The sequence below is a fragment of the Neovison vison genome, chromosome 3 (assembly GCF_020171115.1).
Source record: "Neovison vison isolate M4711 chromosome 3, ASM_NN_V1, whole genome shotgun sequence".
NCBI classification, from domain to species: Eukaryota; Metazoa; Chordata; class Mammalia; order Carnivora; family Mustelidae; genus Neogale; species Neogale vison.
Window position 1 is genome coordinate 2,021,746 of NC_058093.1, and position 22,114 is coordinate 2,043,859.

The window sequence follows — 22,114 nt, forward strand, 5'->3', positions numbered from 1 at the left end:
TCTAGGCTAGAGAGAAGGGGATATCAATCCAGGTTTATGGAAACAAAAAGAAGAAGACAGTGAATTCTACCTTGTGGGCGAAGAGGAAATGAACGAAAGGGGTCTTGAAGAATTGGTCATAGTAAATCACTCACATGTCAGTCTGTCATGGCCACTACCAATGTCATTGTCTCAGTCTTGGATCTGTCTATGGTTAGAGATGCCCAAGTTGTTTAACTACAACATGACTTTTTTTTCAACCATATTTCTAGCTCGACTGCACACATAGTGGTATTTTTCCAAATTCTTTTAAGGGAACACAACTCTTCGAGTGTGCTTTTATACACGTAAGTGAACTAAGTGACGGATTCCTAGATGAATAGCAAAGAACAGCTGCCTTGTGTTTTACAATTGTATTTTGTAAATTACCCTAATTTAGGCTGCAATTCTGCTATAGATTCAGCATATTTTTAAGTGAATCTCATCACAGATACATTTTAAAGGGACGTACAGTGATTTGAAAGCACACAGAAAACATCCATACAAGAGACTGCATCCCCTTCCTTAACAAAGGGACACACTGAAGCCGCAGAAACAGAGCCGGCGGCCTCCTTCCGGGTTTCTCGTGAGGGACACGAGAGCTCTCCTTGTTGCTCTTGTGGGGAGCCTGCTGACACTCGCTGGCCTCCGGGGCTCATCACAGCTGTGCTGCTGCGTCTCTCAAGCCGCGCTTTCCACGGAACTGGAAAAGATTGGAATTTTGGTTGGTGATTGGCCACACCCTCGTTTTGCCTCATCTTTGCAGTGACTCTCTTTGTGAAAGCAGAGCCACATTAATCAGTGCCGTTGCTGGTGCAGGTGTTCAGATCTGCGTTCAAACTCCCACCGCAATCCAGACAGCAAAATGACACGTTTGTGTGAGCTGGTTCATGTCAGGGCAGCCAGGGATGTATAGAGAAGAACAGAACACAACAGAAATGGTACTTGCAATGCCTAAGATAAAGCCCAGAAAGCATTATTTGAAAAATAACCTAATTTTTTACACTGCAAAATGATTCAAATGAAGAAATTCAACAAACTTCATTCTATCGAGCATCTAAAACAATAGGATAATAAACGGAGATATCTGAATTCTCTATGCAAGTGTCAGAGACTCTGGGAGAAAAATGAATCGTATTTCTGGACTAGTTTAAATGCAAGATTTTTTGTTTTGTTTTGTTTTTGTTTTTGAAGTATGGGATGAAGATGATTGGAAGACAGAAAGATATAAGTAACCGTCCTATTCCCCAGCATCTCCACTAGGATCCGGTAAGACAGCTGGTTGCTTCTTCTCTTCCATCAAGTGGTGGCTCTCCAGTGGAGAATCAGAAGACTCACAAGAGATTGGTCCAACCGATTCTCTTTTCTCGCCATCAGATGACGTCATCCACACTGGAACATCTTGGTGCTTTTTGTACCTGGGCCTGGGAGGCAAGCTCACCACTCTCCATCCCGACAGAACAGATCCCTAGAGCTGGAAGGGTACACTTAATGGGGGAATTAAGTAAAAGTTGAGCAACATGAATTGAGAGAAAGAGGCGAAAGCAAGTTGAAAGAAGGACAGTTTTGAGCTGGGTCTTAGAGCAGTGACTTCCGAGATCCGGTGGGAGGTGGGGAGGATTTTCAGTACATAAGCACACGTGGAAATGGGCACAGCTGAGTTAATGTGGAAACAATGGAAGAAGTGCAAGTGACGTTGACTAGAATTGACCAGAATTGAAGAGCCCAGGTAGAATATACAGTTGATTGAGGGAAGCGTGGATTGATGATTAAGGTATGAACAAGTATTGTGCTTACTAGAAATATCTTGATCCTGCGGACAAGTCTTTTTCCCTGGCCAAAATTTTTCAAAGACTTACAAGTGGTATTTGTCTCTCTTTCAAGTAGGACCCAGAAATCACTCCTTAGATCCAGAACTACAGTGAGAGGCTACGTTAATGGGGCTTGGAAATGATGCCTGTGAACATCTAAATATTCATGCAGATAACATAGAACCACTTCTGGGGCTCTCGATATTCCTGTAAGAGACCCTTCCCCTTCCTGTTTCCCACAAAGCCAAAGCACGAAAAAGCTTATTTTTTTTCTCTAGAAAATTCTGTCCTGGCTCTTGGAAACAGCATAGAAATTTGAAATCTCACAAGAAACCACATTTTGGCTGGCTAAAGGAATTTGTGAGAAATAGGCCCACTATTGATGAGTGTCTACTTTGACAATGCCATTCAAACAGAGCTGGGGTACTGAGTCTTTGACGTTAGTCTGAAATTGAACTTTAGGACACAGAGTGGGTGGATGAGAAAGGACAAACAGAGGCTTTTCTTTCAGTTAATCTCTTACAGTTCTCATTTAAATTGAGTTAGGGTGGATTCTGGCAAAATCCCAATATAAAGAACTTCTAGGAAGATAAGATTTGCAAATTAGCCATGCCCAGCAAAGGGCATCGAGCAATTTCTCAAAATCAAGCTGTTATTAATGTTGTGAGAGGAAATGAAAAATATATATGGTTCATTCTCTCATTAAAACACAAGGCAGAGCACTTGAACATCTGTTCTTAAGGTATGCAAACCCGTCTATAAGTAAAATACATTACAAACTGGGACACAAACACATGCACGCAAACTCCAGATGTGTTCTTTTTCCTACTTTGTGGGTTATGTCTTCTATAAGGGAAAAAGACATATTAATCATTTCTTTTACTGCTAAGGGGATGGGTGCTGCTCTCAAATTTCAGAAAGGGGCTGGAAAGTGAGGGAAGCCAAACTTTTTCCTATTTAAGGCCAAAGCACAGGAATCTCAGTGGCTGAGTTTTATGACGGGCCCGGTGCTGAAGGGCAGGGGACATCTGATGGTGCTACTTTGAACTGCTTTTCTTTCCTCCTTTTTGCACAAAGAGTCTCATGTCTGATATTTAGACATGATGAGCTTTGTGCAAAAGGGAACCTGGTTACTCCTCGCTCTGCTTCATCCCACGGTTATTTTGGCACAGCAGCAAGGTGAGTAGCTCCTGCTTTCAAGAAACTTTGTGGGGTTTTGCGTTCCTTCTCCTTACAAACAGAGATCAAGGGGGTATTCGCGTCGGTGAGGTTAATTTCCTCTGTAAGCTCCGAACTGGGGAAAATGTAGACCTGACCGTGATGGTGCTTCTGTTTTTTGTTTGTTTGTTTGTTTCTTTTCCTTTTTTCCACGTTGACTTAGAAAAAATATTGTCATTTTCATGTTTAAAAGTTTTCTGGTTGCTTAAGGTAAAGACGTTCTTGAACTAACTTGTGTTCGTGTTAGTGACACTGGAAACTTTTGAAACGGCTTTTTACAAAGTTCCTCTCCTGGGCTGTTCACGTCCTGGAATGCTTCCCTGGGTAGTCTGGAAGTTACTGGTCTCTTGTAACACTTTTACACTCTCTTTTGTATGCTGGGTTCTTTGTAAGGATAGAATATTGAGCACTGTTTTCTCAGTAAGGTAATGCATCTTAAAAACAACATGAATTCAAGGAAATACACATTCTTGGGATTACGGAATGTGTTTCTGTACAAGGGCAGCAAGCAGGTATCATCATTGTTCTTTAAATGGACTCGAACTGCTGAAAGTGTTTCATCGGCCCTATGTTTATTCTCTTTCAAGCACTTACATCGTTGGTTAATACATATTTCTAATAGTTTATTGTTAAGGGTCTAGTGTTTTCCACATGTTCTACATTTTAACTGCATTTGCATTAATGAAGAGAATGTTTAAAAAGTGTTTCCAACAGGAATGTTTGACTTTTCTGCAAACAAGGTAAAAAGATGCTGGTACTCTGACTTTAGAAGAAGGTTGGTTTGTTGTGTTTTCTAGTAACAGCAAACAATGGTTTTCATGTTCTAATTTCCCCCAAACCACGCTAGTTTCATTATCTGGTTATGTGCAAATATTTCTTTTAACTCATATGTTTCTCGTAGTCATGAAAATGCCAGACACATTGGAGGTGTACAAACTTTCACAGAAATAAATACTTAAATGTTAAATTTAAAGATGTTAGAAAAAATTATTATACATGTATTTCTATTTGCGCAGAATCAAAATGTTTACATTTAAATTGAGTTTTTACAAACATGTCTGAAAATAATTTTTGTTTTTCATATAAAATCTTTGATGTCCTTGGAGGTCACATATAAGTGGGGAGGGAAGGGGGGGACACCCAATGACATTGCTTCAGTTACAATCAGCCCGTGGCCACGAAAGAAAAGAAACACCCATATTGCTTGTTCCCTTTATTTCCTTTCCCCTTTATTCCCCTTTTCCCTCCGGCCCCTCCCACCCATCTCTCCGCCCCTTCTGGCTCTTGTGGGCCTCCTCCCCCTTTTCATTCCTTCCCTCATCAACCCCCTTTCCTCTTCTCTCTTCCTCCTCTTCCTCTGTCACACCCTCCCTCCTCCCCAAGAGTCCTCCCTGGGCCGCATCTCTTTGCCTTCTTGCCGCCTCCTGCTTTCTTCCCCCAGAACTCTCCCCTCTCCCCTCCTGTTCTGCCCCTCCCACAACACACTACAACGCCCAGTTCTCGGCTAGGGTACCACGCGCGTCCCACCACACCCTCACCTCAACAACGACATGGACTTTCTTTACAGTTCTTAAGTTCTCCTGATTTCTGGGGGTGGGGAGGTAAGTGGGGGAACAGAGTTGCCATTTATTGGAAAGACTACAAACCTTTGGTGTTTAGTTCAAAAGAGTGGCAAAATATTTGTAGTTGCCCAGTAGTTACAATCTTTTATAAGCACTATTGTTATTTTTCTTCTTGATCCAACATTAGAGGGGGGAAAAGGGTTTAATACCTTCATTATTTGTACATCACAGAAGTTCTTTTTATTTTTCTTTGTCTTTAACCATAGAAAATAATAAATAGGGGCACCTGGGTGGCTCAGTGGGTTAAGCCTCTGTCTTCAGCTCAGGTCATGATCTCAGGGTCCTGGGATCGAGTCCCGCATCGGGCTCTCTGCTCAGCGGGGAGCCTGCTTCCTTCTCTCTCTCTCTGCCTCTCTGCCTCCTTGTGATCTGTCTGTCAAATAAATAAATAAAATCTTTAAAAAAATAATAGTTATGATTTTTAAAAAAAAATAATAGTTATGAAATTTTGCTGATACATTTGTGTACTTTTAAGCTCAAAAGAAGTTGAGAGGAATTTTGTTCAACTTACTATTTTTGTTTGTCATGAAAAAAAGTTTAAGTATTTTAAGATAGTATTTCTTGTGTTCCCTATAAATTTTACAAGGAATTCTGTAGGTGGATTAGCTTTGGGGAGACTACAGAAGGCAACTGAGTACACAGCCCACCATGAACAAACATAGTCACTTCTTGAATATGGGCTTTTTATGTGTGTTTTGAGAATCCCACAGCCCCAAGGAATACTCACGTAAGGTCTACGCACACAAGTGTTCTGCAGCTTAAAACACGTCCTCACAAAGTACTTGGTCCTTCTACAAATTTCTGAAAGTTCTATTTAACTCATGCATTGTACTCCACCAATGGGGAGGCATGGTCTGTGCTGTATTTCCTGGCATTTACCAACGCACCAGGTCTGAAGCGCAAGGACTCGCCACCTGGGGGCTGGGAGAGTCCTCGTTTGCACGCTCAGCACCACGTAGACCTTACACAGCTGACTCCGTGCTTTAGAATGAGATTCAGAAATAGTACGTGCGTGAATTTTAAATATTAAGCCTACTTTTCTAAGGAAATAAGTATATTAGTGAGGAAATACTGCCCAACTCGCATATAGACACACAAACACGTGGTAACAGTATTGAAAGACTGGAAGTGAGCTTAATGCTGCGGCCATTTTCAAAATTCCACAGGTTAAGGCTTCCACCTATAACCTGGAACTGTTTGTCTAATATTTGCCAATATTTTATGGAGTCCTTATCGGACTCATATGCGTGCCACCGTGCTACAGCTAGATGGTAACTAGGTCGACATTGTCAGTGATACTGCTTCCTTAAGGGCAAGAAGATGAACTTTATTTTAATTAAATGTGTTCTAATGTTTTTGCTTATATTTAGCTACCTCAATAGTTCCCCCTGGATAATGCTAGACTTTCGTTGTTCTAGAATTACAAGATAAATGGGCTTAAGAGACTCCATCCGTTCCCCACCACAGGTTGTAAGAGTTTATTTCCCACTATACTTCAGGAGACAATTTGAAACCCATCAAGTAGCAGTCAGGTTCCCTGGTTTGTGTTGCCCCCAGAATTAAACAAACCGAATGGAGAAAATCTGACATAAAATCACTGAAAGCAACTGTCCCTTCAAGAGGGGAGAATTTATAATTTCTCGTGTATTTCAGTGCCAGCCTCCCTCAGGCATGCACGGCTTTAGTTGAGATTGTACAACCCGGAAGTGACAGTGTTAAGACTAGGACCGAAATTCTGTCAAATCCCAAGTAATTAGAGAACAGAAAACAGACATTAAATCTAGAGTATCTGACTTTTCTTATTTTTGTATTTGTTTCTCATTGAAAGGGAATACTAGAATACTGTCTATTGTCCTAGAAAAGAGAGCCGCAAATGTGTTTCTCAATGTGAGAAAAGGTAGATTTTTCCCTAACACTCAATTTTGAATTGATAAATCTACTCTTTAAACCAGACTAACAAAAGTTCCAGTTATGATCGAACCAGAAATTATCTTCAGTTCTGTAATAAAATAAATCTTAAGTAAATAAAGTATTGATACAAAATTTTGTGTTTTTCATTTATGATACTTGCATTTTTTACCACTCACAGAGTATTCAACATCAGATGATCTAAAGACCTATAGTGAATAGTTATTCTGATTAAATTCTGGAATTAAACACTCCACTATCATAAGTGGAAGGAGCAAAGCCACTGGAACAATTCTAGGAAAGTAGGAAAGACTGTGGTCTTTTAACTAATTCAGATTCCTGGGCTGATGTCTGATACAGGTTTATATTAAAAAATCAAGGACCGTTGGCTGTGAGTTTTCTGGAGCAGAGTTGAGACTAACAGAAAGAAAAGCCCCTATTCCATGCCTACAGTCACTTGCCAGACTCGACTGGTCACTCAGAGAAGAGTGCCATCTACCGAAACCTCACGATTTTCACTGAGGGTGACTGGCACAGAGTTCCCAAGATTTTGCAGCCCAGGCTTTTATTTTGTAACATCAATGATATCACCGCCTTGAAGTCATTAAAGTGGATTGCTTAAGAGTTAAAGGTTTAAAGATGAAAAATATTATTGCCTTTGCTGGACATGAGGAACATTTGTAAAGTTTCCAGGCCTGCAATAACTTTCTGGAAACATCTCAGTGGACTGTTTCTTGTAAAACAGTTTTCCCTGGAAAAAAGCTCAGTCCCATTGTTTTCCACTCCCCTCCCAAAAAATAATAATAAATAAAGAAGGAGAGGAAGAAGAAGGAAGGGAGAAGGGAGGTGTAGTGTAAAAAAAAATCTAGAGTTTTCAAAGGGGAAAACTTTGCCTGTTTCATATCAAAATGACAACGGAAAAAATGAGATAGCTCCTCCTCCACAAGTCATCTGTTAACTGCAGTCTGGGAAGTTACAGAACCACTAGAATGTCTGTCTGTGCCTAATGAAAACACAGCAGAAGTGGATTCCTTTCAGATTAACCAAGAAAACCCTTGTGTTTTCCATAACTGAGGTCAAGAACTGCCATTTAAAATGTAAAATTAATGAATCAAATGAAAAGTTCAAAGAAGATGGCAAAACTTAGAATGCCCAAAAGATCTAAAAAATCAAAGACAAAGGATCCAGAACCTATTAGAAGTTAAATTTGCTTTAAAAATTTGCACTGAGAAATTCCTGTTTCAATGAAATGGCATTGACTTTTCTGAAACTATGCTTCCTCTAGTATTTGGTGTGGAGGATGGCAAACAGAGACTGTTTCTCAAGTTAATTAAAACCAGAGAAACACTCTTTGGAACCGCATGGTACGTCCATAATGTTCAAATTTAGAAGGGAAGATCCTAATGAAGTTAGAAGTTCATTAACATGCGTTGTTTAGTAACTGTAGCTACTAAATCAGTCACTACCCTATATAGTTAAAATTGTTGAAAATCAGTACCTCAGTGAGACATCCTAAATAAGCTTTTTTCTGTGTCCAATATCCAAGCCTTATCTGTTGGTCGTTGCTGCGTTAGTGTTGCTGTGAGAACAGGCCTCTTTGGATGTGGTAAAATGTATGCTGAGTTTCCCAATCACACATTAATCCTGTTGGTGGTCTGGTTGTAGTCACGGTGGCCTTGGAGATAGGTCTCTTTTTCATAAGGTCAGGGGAAAATAAACAGAACTCAACTCCAGATGCTATCTTCTTGTTTTGAGACCAGATAGAAAAAATATTCTGTAGGCGACTCTTATCCCTTAGAAAAACAAGAACCAAAAAACCCCACTGTCTTTTCAGACTCTGATTTTAAGCTTGCAGGGCTTAAAACCCTAAAAGGGTAGAGCTTTGAAGTTGGCTTTTAACCCTACCCTGCCCTTGAAACTGCAGAAAGGAATCCAAGGCAGTGGATTCTTATCTCTTTCTTCTTATCTGTAAAGTGAAGATGATGGCAGCAGGCAACCCTAAGGAAGATTGAGTAAAATGAGTGTACCAAGGCTTCAGAAGGGTGCCTGCAGTCTGGGAGGGACTCTACCAGTTCTGCCTGGTACCACTCTTACCGTCAGTCCAAAATAAAATTGCTGCAGGGAACGAAAGTACTTAGTGACTCAGTGATAAGGAAAGTGACATGTAAAATTCCATGTTTGCAAACTGTCATAAAACAGGTAGAACACATTTTCTTCAATATGCTACAATTCGTCACTTATCAGTTTACATTACAATGCAATTGCCCATTGTTAGGTGTATGATACTTTTAATTCTAATTCTCTAATTATTTTTATTTTTCACAGGGCAATATGTTAATCACCTTAAAGAAAATTTCTAATTGAAGGCATAAAAATCATAGAGCTATAAAGAATAAAACAGGGAAACATCTAGAAATGATTCACAAAGATTTTGGTTTGGGTTTTTCTGGTGGGGACAAGAATAATCAGCAACCACCTTGTCCATGTGAAACAACATTCTGAAGTTGAAGTTACCCACCTGTACAGTCTGCAGATATTTCCTTGAAGTTCTTTTAGTCAACTCATCTAACGTATTTTAAAATATTCTGATAAATGTAAGCAGCAGAAACGTATTTATTCAAAATACATGTTTTCCAAACAGTGTCATTTAAAAGCAAAACATACTTCAGTTGGAAGATAGATACACTCTAAATACTCATACTTACAAAATGGTCAACGTCCTAAAGAACAGGAGAGTAATATTATGGAAATTTGCATATCACATCTGCTATTTTTAATTTTCAGATTAAAGAGCACCTTTTCCCAGAAAAGGATTCAGTAAGAAGAGAAGAGAAAAAAAATGAAACGAATCACTCAGGCCAAGTTAACAATTTGATTGGATGCTTTGGGACATATTATTTTCACTCCAAAAAGGGAATTAAGACAAACATAATTTATATTATTTTTTAGTCACAACAATAAAATTCTATCAAACCAGCATAAATTAACATTGAAAGACTGGAAACAAAAACAATGAAAAGGAAAGTGTTACGCATATCTAAAAATATTAGATTGTGTTACTTGTTTTTATTTTTCTCTGAGGTTTCAAAACAGAGAGCTGAGAAAGGAAAGCTCAGAGTGGATTATGTCATAGACTAGCTTCATTTTGTTTCATAATGTAGATCTCAGTAAGGACATGATTTAACTAATGCATTGCTTGCATGGCCACAAATACATTGATTTCAGGACTGTACTTTGTAATAAGGAACAGAAACACCAAGAAACATGAGAGATGGGGCTTAAAATTAATTACATATTGGAACAGAGAGACTTTGTTTAAGCAATAGCAATAAAGGGAGTAATTAGAAAAGTCTATTTCTTGTCCAGTAGTAAAAATGAGATTATTTGCCTTTTATTTAACATTTTTGAATTTCTGAATCCCATTTTCTAAACCATTTCTCAATGCTGCAAGTGGCAAGCTAGAATGTTATCCCTCTTGAGAGCAAAACATTCTTTTTCTTGACTTTCCCATGATTTTCCCACAGATCATTAGGCGGCGGTACCAAAACCAAGGGCCACGAGACAGCTTTATAAGAGGGTTAGCTTCCGGGGGAACATACTGGCAACCAGATCTGTCACGCACAGAGCAAGAAATTAGAGAAAACTGCCTTTCAGCAATGGTGACCAACTAGAGCTGCAGAGAACAGTCTGACTCTCAACCACTAGTTTCTGCAGAAACTGACTTTTCAGGAGAGCCAAACTCCTTTTAAATGGATGTGAAATACGTATGGCAATAAACAACCCGACTTAATTCTTATTTTTCAAGTGTTCCAACTTTTCTCCCCTAGAACAACATCACTTAAGAGAAAAGACGTACACTAAAGTGACTCACCCTTATACTGAGACCTCTGTGGTTCAAGAGGCACAGTACGAGGGTTTCTAATAAAATTTGGACACAAGAGACTAAGTAACAATTTTCATTTATATAACATTGGGTTGAACCCAACTCTAACAAATTCATTTACAATTCTTTAAAAGTAAATATTGTGTTCATTTCATCGTTTACAGAGCAGATGGAAAACACCATTTCTAGTGATGCGGGGATCCTTTCAATGAGATATAAACAGAGAGGATGAATATACAAAGAAAATGTTTATGTTAATTTTAGGACAGATTAGGAACGAAGAAAAGATATTTAAAATACGAAATACTTGACTCTCCCTTTAACTGTTGTTTACCATTTGTCTTTACAAAAGCATCAGTACTCCATAGCTAAGTTTTCTAACACAGGTCCTGTGTTAGATGTGGGAAGACATTCCTGACCCTGAGTCAAAGAGCTGAAGGAATTCTTCACGTAAATGAGTACTGCACTTTCTCCTCCACCTTACTGAAGTGTGACTGGCAAATAAAGTTGGGTAGATTGTAGGTGTACATCATGATGACTTGATGTACATTTCACAGTATGAAATGATTACCACAATCAACTTAACTAATAGGCACCCCACAGTCTCCTTTGTGTATGTAGGGGGGTTATAAATACTTAAAATCTACTCTCTTAGCAAATGTCTAGTATACGATGCAGTATTATTACCTGTAACCAATATTTGTACCCTAGTGGTATTTTCAAGAAGGCTGGGGAGCCTGAAGTCCACATTATTAATGGAAAAATCTTGAACTAAAAATAATCTGTTGGTAAAAAATGAAAATAATCTGCTGGAACATTTCACATAATGTTAATTTAGAGAAAATTTTAAAATGTTTCATTTTAAGAATCAGAAGCCAGTGCAAAGACTGAAGAATATATTTCATGCAAGTAATTAAACTATCCTTCATCTCATTAAAACATTTGGACTTCTTCTGAAAAACAGTGGACTTAGTTCCTAAATACACAATATCAGTTCTGCTTAGAGAAAAATGAGTTTGGTGCCTCTCCTGTTTTATATTATTATTGTTCACAACAATGTGAATAAGACTGGTCTTCTCTTCAGCATATCTTTCCACACTGTTTAATTGACCTACTTTATTTGCATTAGGTAAGCATTCTGGCACTCAGCTTTGAGTGCTCCTCTGAAAGCTTAGGCAATGTGTCTTTCCAATATTCTCATATATCTGTTTCAAACATGGAGGAACAATGAGAATAATTTTTTTAAATAAACAGATTCTTGCCTTCTTAGAATTGCAATAAAACAAACAAACTTTCTTCTCTTAGCTGTGGACCACTGTGGGTAATGGTCACACACAGTAAGAACAGACTTTAAAACTTCCAGGGCAGATGGGGCTTTTGCGCAAGGCAGTTAATGTCGGATCTGTACACAATAATGGGAAGGACAAATGGAGGCCATGCCCTACTATAGGTTCTGTAATTATCCCTCTTTGGTGACCTTTTGCTAACCTGGTTAAACCCTAAACCCAAAGTAGGTAGCTGGAACCTAAGTCATTATTACTGCAGATATGAGACGATATAGAAGTGGGAATTTATGAAGGTGATCTTCATGGCCATATGCAATCCCTGGATGGAAGTCTCAGGACCCACTCAAAGGCTTCTTGGCCACAAGGCACCAAAAACATGGCTGTTCAACTACTTGATTCCTCCCAAGCAGGCCTCTTCCAGCGACATTTTCAAGATATTGGCTCTGAGAAAATAAAATTTCACTGTTTCACAAAAATATAAATACTGAACAGTACACCATTTGTTGTTTGCAAAAATTTTTGCAGATGTTTAGGAACTTCTTATTTATTTGCTCAGTTATTGGCAAGCTATCATAGTAATCCTCAAGAACTAAAGTTGTATTTAACCACAACCCACAGCTAATGCTGTAAGAATTGAGACCAGGTTTTGTCTTGGCAACCTCTGAGCTGATTCATTGTTAATGCCTGCTGAAATTGGAGTACCTTACATATAATTAGGAAACAAGTTTAAAATTTTGGTTGAAGCGAATTTTTAACCATGTTAAGCCACAAATACACATGGTCATGATTCATATTTTTCCCTATTATTTTTACTTATTCCTTGCCCATATTTATTTTTTAAAAAAACAGTATTTATTTTTAGTGATTTGGAACTCTCATCCTATCCATATGGGCTATACAATACATTATGTCATATCATCCGACCTGCTAATGTCCAATGGAGCTGGCAGTGATATTCAATACATACAATAACCTTGGCTAAAGCTTTCCCAGGAATCTGGAAGAGCTTTATGTGGCCAAGAATAGCTGTTTTCCTTTGAAATTTCCAATTAGCTTAATAAAATCCAGAAAGTCTTTAGAGTTAGTGACAAAATCATCATTATAGTTTAACGCTCCTATCTACTATGAAAGCAGAGGATAATGATGGCTAGAAAGGCTTTTTTCTAATTACACAATTAATAAATAGATATTTAAAAGCTGTGTGATTTCCATGGGTGTTAAATTCTTACTATAATTGAAATGAAAATTCTTATTGGCCTTAAGGAAAATTGACTATGGTGTGCCATTTTGAAGCGAATAAAGCGATTTAGTATTTTAAGCAATCTCTTACCACTTAGCAAATTATGTGGAGAGAATATGATGTTCTCGGTAATTTAGTTTGTGGATTTTTTTTTTTTGCATAAGCATGTTTATACAAACATACAAATTAGTTTAATAAAAGGAAGAACTTATTGGTTTCAACCTGTCTCCACTTTGGTTACTGGAAAGTCATGACAACGTAAGAAATCGTATTTCAGCAAAACACAAGGTAACATCAGACCATCTGACTTGCTTTGCAGCTGTTGAGGGAGGATGTTCCCATCTTGGTCAGTCCTATGCTGATAGAGACGTCTGGAAGCCAGAACCTTGCCAAATATGCGTCTGTGACTCAGGATCTGTCCTCTGCGATGACATAATATGTGACGATCAAGAATTAGACTGTCCCAACCCAGAAATCCCATTTGGAGAATGTTGTGCGGTGTGCCCCCAGCCTCCAACAGCTGTGAGTTTTAAGAAAATCTGTCCATCTTCAAGATTCATATTTTAACACATGAATAGTTCCTATACCACAGGAGCCTGAAAGGAAAAGAAAGTCATGTCTGCCAATTCTGTTGGTTTTATAAGTAAAAGGTGAACATTCTGGCTTAAATCTAAGGATTAGATGTAACTTGGGATAAGAAATAAATAGGCAAATTGGGACACACTTCATGGGAACATTGTTCTTATGTCTTCTTTAATCTGTATCTTTTCCATTTATCAGCCTCCTCGCCCTCCTAATGGTCAAGGACCTCAAGGCCCTAAAGGAGATCCAGTAAGTAAACAATTTTTAGTGGAATGAAATGAGTTCTTTAAGTAGTCTGCTTTTTTTTTTTTTGGTTTTTTGCTTCTTCTAAGAGTCTTTTCATATGTGAGCCTTCATCATTCAGATATTTCCTTGACTACCACAAATTTAATGACAGTGAAGAACTCAAACCAAGAATCCGTCATTGTACATGTGAATATTTAAATTTTCCCAACTTCATATAGTGTCTTCATCCCCATTATCAGTTTAAAGAATAAAATATAGGTTGATCTACAAAGAAATAAATTATGTTGAAATTATTCACATGATATAGATTTAAAAAGTATATATTCTCAAGAAAGTTCATCAGTTACACTGATTCCTCATAATACAAAGCAGAGAAGCTATAATTGGATGATAATTCGGAATCACTAGGCCTTTTCACTGTCTTATGAGTTTTTATCTCTGATTCTTTTAGGGCCCCCCTGGAATTCCTGGGAGAAATGGTGATCCTGGTATTCCAGGTTCCCCTGGTTCCCCTGGTTCTCCTGGCCCCCCTGGAATCTGTGAATCATGCCCTACGGGTCCTCAGGTAATAAATTCCAGGACAAAGAGATCCCCTCCTTTACAACTACCCCCTTCATTTTCTTTTCTTTGGCCTGTATGACATCTCACTTTTGTGGATTCTTTCTATCAATTCTCCCATTGTATGTTTCTAACAAATCCTTATTTCGTGCTTCTCAGTGTTGGACACTATTTTAAGTGCTTTAAAAACTTTGCTTTTCCTTGTAATGCCAATGCTACTGCTCTTTTATCTTCGCAACATTTCCCAACTTCTCAGAGCTGTAGAATCTCTCTATGTTTGAGAAATGAGCCATCAACTCCTGAATGAGTCAATCTGGAGCATTTAGGAACTGCTGCAGCAATGCCTTATGTGACTTACAACCCCAACAGCAGAGCCTCTGAAAGTTCGGACGAAACGCAGCCCAAGAGCTGCAAATACTTCTCACTGACTTCAGGTCAACAGGGTTACTTGAGCCTCGGCAACTGCCCCTGCCCACCTGCAGAGCCTACCCTGCTCCCCCCAGAAAGCGTGGCAGCTGCTAACTCTGCGTGAGAACAGCTAACCAGACACGTCAACGAGACACAATTCTGCTGCATGGCCTTAGCAGAAGTTAGAAGCCACGCATCTACAAATCACTCTGAGTCTTAAAAAAACGCTGTTCAGAATCAGTTCAACAGAAGGCAAAGTGGACCATCTGACTTATTCCTATGCTGGTACCAAACATAACCCGCTTGCGGGCCTGAGGTTCAAAACAAAATACTCCCCAAAGAAATCCAACGAGCACATTTAGCTTTTCTATTATTCCGGTGCCTGTTCTCTATGTGGGTGTTTATTTGGGGGGCAAATTTGTTCGGGGTATCAACCAGAAGTCAGCGGTTACAAATTTTACTTGCATCCTTTAATGTTGGTAAAGTAGTTTGTCTTCCCCATTTTTTTTCTGCTCTGAATGAGATCATATATATGACTTCAAGGCTCTTCCAGCTTCCAACAGTCCATGATCATATGTTTGAAGCTGTGGGTACCACTTAGAAGTAGTATCTTGAGTAAGATCACACAGTAACGGATCATCTGGGATTAACATTGCATAGAGTTAGCTGAAAGACGCGTGTATTGCACAAGCTCGTACTTCTGTAGGGCGTCTACTACTGAAGCTATGGGGACAGGATAAGCAAGGCAATGAAGGCACATGGACCACATCCTCTGGCTTGTGCAAACTTCCTATCAGCGAATAGCAGATGTTTCATGTGCTTCTTCTAAATGCTCTTGGAAAGAACTATGATGTGTATAACAAAATGACCAGATCTGTTCGGTCTCTTTGCTGCAGAACTATTCTCCCCAGTTCGAGTCCTATGACGTCAAGGCTGGAATAGGAGGAGGAGGAATGGCAGGCTACCCCGGGCCAGCTGTATGTACAAGAGTTTCTCAGCATTTTAGAGCATGATTTAGCTTCTGGTTTGTTAATTAATGAATGGTTCTTTTCCCAGTAATATAGTATTAGTTCATATTCACACAAAATAGCTTATTCTCCATGAAGGTTGGGAAAGCAAATATAGGATTATGACCCTTCTTATCCTAACTTGTTTTTTCCTCTAATCTCACACCTGTTTTGCCGTTCCTTCCTTTTTTAAACAACCACCCATTCCAGGACCCCCCCCCGCCTTTGTGCTTAGGTCACACACCCATATATTCCCTAATTTTAACCAAACTTTGCTATTTTTTACTTCCATTTTTCCTTGTTCTCCTTTAGTCATTCAGAGTCTTCTTTTCATGCATTTTCATCAAGTAAGTGCTACTTTCTAGATGACGATTCGAGTGATGAGGCCCAATACTACAATCTGCCGCATCCCAACCCTGAAATTGAATACAAATATTTCCAGAATTTATTGAGTCTTTAAGTTTCCTACAAATGATAGTTATTTACCTTGTACCCAGAAGCTTTCCCTTAATGTAAGTACCTGAAGTTTTGTAGAAGAAAGTAGAAAACAATCAGTGAAACTTGGACACGGGGGCATGATGTGTGGTGTCCCACACAAGTGACCCTAATTGTAGACCAGGCTCTCGGAAGAAGCAGTGTGGGGAAGATTACTGCTTCATTGCCAGTAACAGGTACATCAGTGCAAAAGGACACATGACACTGAATTCGCAGGGATTACGGAAGACTGCCGCCCAGATCGCTAGACACCATATTTGTGACTTCCAAAGAGAGGGGACAAAATTTTAGCTGATAGATCCAAATGACTAGTTAAAGAAAGACCCTTGACATTGATGTAAATTGTAAATAGAGAATTTTACAAATCTCTAAAGTTTGAGGGGATGTGATTTTTTTTTTTTAAAGCCAGAAGAATTCTATTAACAGTTCAAATATCTGGTCTTATGCAACTAGATTCAAATTATGAATCTTATTTTGTAATCCTATATACAGTTTTTACTAAAACAAACAAACAAAAAAACCCTTAAAACCAAACCAAAACAAAACAAAAAGCCCACTACTTAATATTTCAGAAAAGAGGTTGAAAGAGAACATTTAATTACAAACTGTGGTTTTATGAATTTGTTTTCAGTATTTAGAAATAGCAGGCTATAAGAAGAAAGATTTTCTAGTGTAACCTGTATTTCTGAGCAATGATAAACCTGTTGGTTCTAACTGTAATCTACCATCGCCCCACGTGTGCTGAGTCTTGCTGATTCTCAAATGCACATCTAAGTCTTCATGTTAGCATAACTCGGTGACATAATGAAGAACTTCCTGGTTGATTTACATCATCGTTTTTAGAAACTGGGATTAACAATATGCAGATATTTCCCCACAGGAGTCTGGCTGACAGGCAAAAAAATGCTTCCTCACTAGGATCGATATCAACTTAACATTGGGACTTTCATAGTGTTTTACATGGATTTTTCTAGACTTTTGAATTTCCTTTTATGGGGAGTTCAGGCTAACATTTTATAGCATTTGCCAATAATTTGTATTGATTCTGTGTAAATTCCTTTTAGAGTGATGTACTTACAGTGAGATTTTTATTGTATATCTAATAAAATTAAACATATCTGTGAATAGTTACTACATAATGAGGCATGCTGTTCTCATTTTTTTTTAGTGTCAATATCGTTTCTGAACAGAGGCATCTCTTTGATGCCTGAAAAAAGTGTATTCCAGATGTGCCTATTTTGTCTTTATTCTTCAAATTTATATTCCAGGGTCCCCCTGGCCCTCCCGGTCCCCCTGGTACATCTGGTCATCCTGGCGCCCCGGTGAGTGTGGCCATTAGTGGTGCTTTCTTTTTCATGCATTTATAGAAATCAAGTTAACACAGATCTTGCCGTAGTCCTGACAGCATGCATAACCCCAAATAAGTAGAGAAATCACACCCCAGAAAGTATCATTCCTTCAACGATGGAGTTTCATATCTAATTCATCTACAAACAACTACTCATAATTAAAACCTTGCTAAAATTAAACCATAGACTTACCTTGCATGTGATATGGCTTCAAGTTCAAGAAAATTCAATTCCAGTGGAATGAAGTGAGAGAACGAAATAAATCTGCTTTATTTGGTCTGAAAAATTTTGGCTTCCATGTTTATAAATTGGAATAAGATTCACTAATTGCATTCACAAATCCTAATTTCATACTGTCTTCAAGAGGTAAATGCCTAAAGCGAACATGACATTACTTTTGAAATATTTGCACATTATTTTATCTACTAGGGTTCTCCAGGATACCAAGGCCCCCCCGGTGAACCTGGGCAAGCCGGTCCTGCTGTAAGTATCTGTCGGAGCTGCAGAGTCTGTGCACGGACCGTCCCACGTAGAAACCACCTCCACGGTCTGAAACACCATCTTAGGTCCTGTAGTGTACTCAGATTTTAAAACAGTAAATAATATTTCTTACGATGGTTGAACTGGCTTCGGAGATCTTTTGGACTCTTCTAGTGGTGTAGATTCCCCAGAGATACTTGCTACTGAATCTAGGGATTCCCTGGCTCATCAGCCACCGTCACTGTTCCCCTCCTAGTGTGGACACAAATCCTCCTTCTCTTAAACAGAGATTTAATTTTCCTGTAATCAGTTCACCTTCATATCTCCTGACATGTCTCCCAACATGCAATTTTTAAAACTTAATTTAATAGAAATAAACATAATCCAACAGATTTCTCCCCTAAAATCATGCTGTATAAACAAGCAAGTGAGGGGAAGTTAGTTCAATTTAAAATTTCAAACTATTTGGAAATACCTATATATTAAAAATTCATTATCTCACAAAATGTAAAAGTGCTTATGGGTTTCTAAATACATGTGATGTAAAATATATGATATTTTTAATTCTTATTAAAAATAAGTTCGTTAAACAGTAAAACTGTATATATGACAAGCATGATATTAACTCAATGTGTCATTTTCATCATGAAAAATATTGAGATTATTTTCTCAAAAGAGGTTCCTTTCAGGAGAACACATGATACATAACAATAAATTTTTGTAAGAGAAACACCTATAGACACATTTGCTTTCTATTTTCTCATTTTTAGGGCCCTCCAGGACCCCCTGGTGCTATAGGTCCATCTGGCCCTGCTGGAAAAGATGTAAGTTTTAAAGACTGAACGGAGAGATGACGAAATCCAAGTTGGGTTAGACTGTATGCTAGGCTCACAGAAAAATCTCACTCAAACAACTGTTGCTAACTGAATGACACGTGAGCTCCTATTAACTTTGGGATGTAGGGTGTTTGTGCAGCTATCTGGACCATTTTCTGAATTCCAAACCAACAGAACCCCTACGTGTGCTTCTTCATGTCAAGAAGGTACACCCAGTGGATAGATCATAACTGGGGGAGGAACAAGTAGCTTCTTTCTTCCTCTTGTAATGAGGAAATTGATATCAATACTTCATGAACTTGAAAACGTAAAACACCTTTAATATTGTGTCCTTCGTCCTTTCCCATTCAATGTCCAATGGCAAGTCCTCGTCAATGGATTGAGAGAGCATCATAATACTTCAGTGAGGAGTGCTGCCTGCTGTTGAGAAGGAGAAGTCCTCCCCATTCCTTCCACTAGAGAAAGCTGTTCTAACAACGGAGTTTAGCCTAACGCTTCCATGAGTCCTTGATGAGAAAAATGCAGTTGGTTTGCTAACTAGCTACAGTGTGTTTTCTCTTACACAATCACGCGTCTATTTTTTATTCCTTCCCTTAGGGAGAATCAGGAAGACCCGGACGACCCGGAGAACGAGGGTTGCCTGGACCTCCAGTAAGTCTGTGGTGTGCGGTGAATTACTTGGAGTAATCACAATGATCTTAGCTTGAAAATTATTCTATAAGTAAACTGAATTAAACTTAAAAGTGGAAGGTATTTTACTACTACTGGACTGTGATTCTATTTGAAAATTCACTAATATCTGTTCTATTCCTTATTTTTAGGGTATGAAAGGTCCAGCTGGAATGCCTGGATTTCCTGGTATGAAAGGCCATAGAGTAAGTAGAGTTTCTAAATTAACTATAAGCTATTTCATTTAGCTATGTTTACTTGCCTAACCAATTTTATTAGGCAATTTGAGTATGTGCCAGAAATGGTTGACTTGATTTTTTTAAGTCTATCAACTTTGCTGACCAAACCAAGTAGTAATTTTACAGATAATAATTAGAGTTGTTTTTAATGTGTAAAAAGGCCTGGGAAAAATTATTTAATTTTCCTTACTTCATTACCAGAAAAAAACGAAAATATGTTATTAAGATCCATGTGTTATTCATTGACTTAGTCAGTGTGATTTGCAGGTGAATCAAGCAATTTTATTCTATGCAAAACATTAGGTAGATTCTGCCAATGGACCCCCAGGTCTACCAGCTTAATAGAAATAAAATCTGGGAAGCTGATATTTGCTATAGTTAAGGCAACTTCCTAATTAAACTGGATTGTACTTGCTAATTCAGATTTTTTACTATAAAATCACTGTCAAATGTCTTCAACCCATTTAAAAGAGTTTTAAAGTACTCACATCAGTGTTGGAAATAGTACTATGTGGTAAAAACCAGCTATGAAAAATACAATGTAAAGTTTCCAACCATTCTGGCTTTTTAACAGATCTTTAATATTTTTACTATTTTTATACATTTCCTAGGGCTTTGATGGACGAAATGGAGAAAAGGGAGATACAGGTGCTCCTGGGTTAAAGGTAAATCAAAATAAAGTCATATTTTTGTAAGTAAGTTCATTTAAATGTTATAGCTATGTTTAAGATTTATATTTTGGGGTTTAACTTTTTCTGAAATTTACTTGAAATTTGCTTTCCAGGAACTAAATAACAGTGACTATTTCAAAGGTTCTACCGATGCTTTCATGAAAGCTGATAACTTGAACTGTCTAGATTAGAAACGATTGTGCATGCCTAAGTAACTCACTGATTATTTCTGTTTCATCCTCAAGTTTTTAAAATGCAAAAATTGAGAATTACAGCAAATAAAAAGCTACCGAAATTTTGAAATTGCTAAAACATATATTTTTCTTAGGTTCTATGATATTCTTCATAATGTGCTGCATTTTAGAAAAAAACTATACATCCCTGCCTCTGTTCTACAAAAATGGTAACATACTTTACATGTTCTAGGGTGAAAATGGCCTCCCAGGTGAAAACGGAGCCCCTGGACCCATGGTAATTATATTTCTTATGTAGATTTTAGTTTTCATTTATTAGCCTCCCTCTAACCCAAAACTTGCCTTGCTCCTCTCCAGCTGTTCTTTCACAAGGTTAAAGTAAGACCATTTATTCTACTGTGTTCTGCAGGGTCCCAGAGGAGCTCCTGGTGAGAGAGGACGGCCAGGGCTTCCAGGAGCTGCGGTGAGTCTTGGTACCGGCGCTGCACCCTTCCAGCCAGAATCACAGATCAGGGCCTCAGCCCGGTCTGCAGGCCGTGGCAATCTTCTGGAAAACCTTTCCCATGAGATAGCATTTAACAGTGCCTATTTGTAGCTATCATTGTAGGGAAACAAATAAGGGCCTTACAGTTATTATCTCTTTTGAAAAGTTTTTTAAGTGTCCACTTTGTCTACGTTACTTGAACCATTAATTCACAGTTGATTCTTTGTTGTTGGTTTTTTTTAGATTTTATTTATTTATTTGACAGAGAGAGAGAGAGATCACAAGTAGGCAGAGAGGCAGGCAGGGGGTGCAGGAAGCAGGCTCCCCACTGAGCACAGAGCCTAACGCAGGGCTCGATCCCAGGACCCTGAGATCATGACCTGAGCCGAAGGCAGAGGCTTCACCCCCTGAGCCACCCAGGTGTCCCTCACAGTCTATTCTGTTAAACGCAGGACCCAGGTCTTCTACACATCATTGTTGTACACATCAGGATGTTAACAATTTGACTCAAAATATGTTCTTAGTAAGCAGATTGTAATACACTGGAAGTAGAGTCAGCTCCACAGAGTGAGAATTTTAGTCAGAACATCACTCATGACTGGGTTTTCAGAATTCAGGAGATGTTTGAGACAAACTTCTCTTTCTAGGGGGCCCGAGGTAATGATGGTGCTCGTGGAAGTGATGGACAGCCAGTAAGTAACCTTTATCTGTTTCTTTAAGGGAGTGAGAGGTTACACGGTATGGAATGCTGGACTAATATGGATTACAGACCTAAAACTCAACATTGTCCATAAACATTCACTCAACAGACACTAAGTCCATAAACACAATCTAGAAACAATCTAGAAACACTAAACCCATAAATGAAATCCTGCAATTTTTCATTATACTTGGCCCATTATTAACATCT

The 22,114-nt window shown here is 38.5% G+C and overlaps 1 protein-coding gene across 1 annotated transcript in view; it reads left to right on the forward strand.

Annotated features, from left to right (window-relative positions):
* The first annotated feature begins 2,795 nt into the window (after window positions 1-2,795).
* Window positions 2,796-22,114, forward strand: part of COL3A1 (collagen type III alpha 1 chain) — a 38,764-nt gene continuing 19,445 nt past the window's right edge. The window contains exons 1-14 of the mRNA XM_044241136.1: window positions 2,796-3,008; window positions 13,306-13,508; window positions 13,767-13,817; window positions 14,266-14,379; window positions 15,677-15,757; window positions 17,551-17,604; window positions 18,061-18,114; window positions 18,882-18,935; window positions 19,545-19,598; window positions 19,769-19,822; window positions 20,467-20,520; window positions 20,953-20,997; window positions 21,130-21,183; window positions 21,852-21,896. Coding sequence (XP_044097071.1) covers window positions 2,930-3,008; window positions 13,306-13,508; window positions 13,767-13,817; window positions 14,266-14,379; window positions 15,677-15,757; window positions 17,551-17,604; window positions 18,061-18,114; window positions 18,882-18,935; window positions 19,545-19,598; window positions 19,769-19,822; window positions 20,467-20,520; window positions 20,953-20,997; window positions 21,130-21,183; window positions 21,852-21,896 — 996 coding nt within the window. The 5' untranslated portion in view covers window positions 2,796-2,929. The remainder of the gene's footprint in view (window positions 3,009-13,305; window positions 13,509-13,766; window positions 13,818-14,265; window positions 14,380-15,676; window positions 15,758-17,550; window positions 17,605-18,060; window positions 18,115-18,881; window positions 18,936-19,544; window positions 19,599-19,768; window positions 19,823-20,466; window positions 20,521-20,952; window positions 20,998-21,129; window positions 21,184-21,851; window positions 21,897-22,114) is intronic.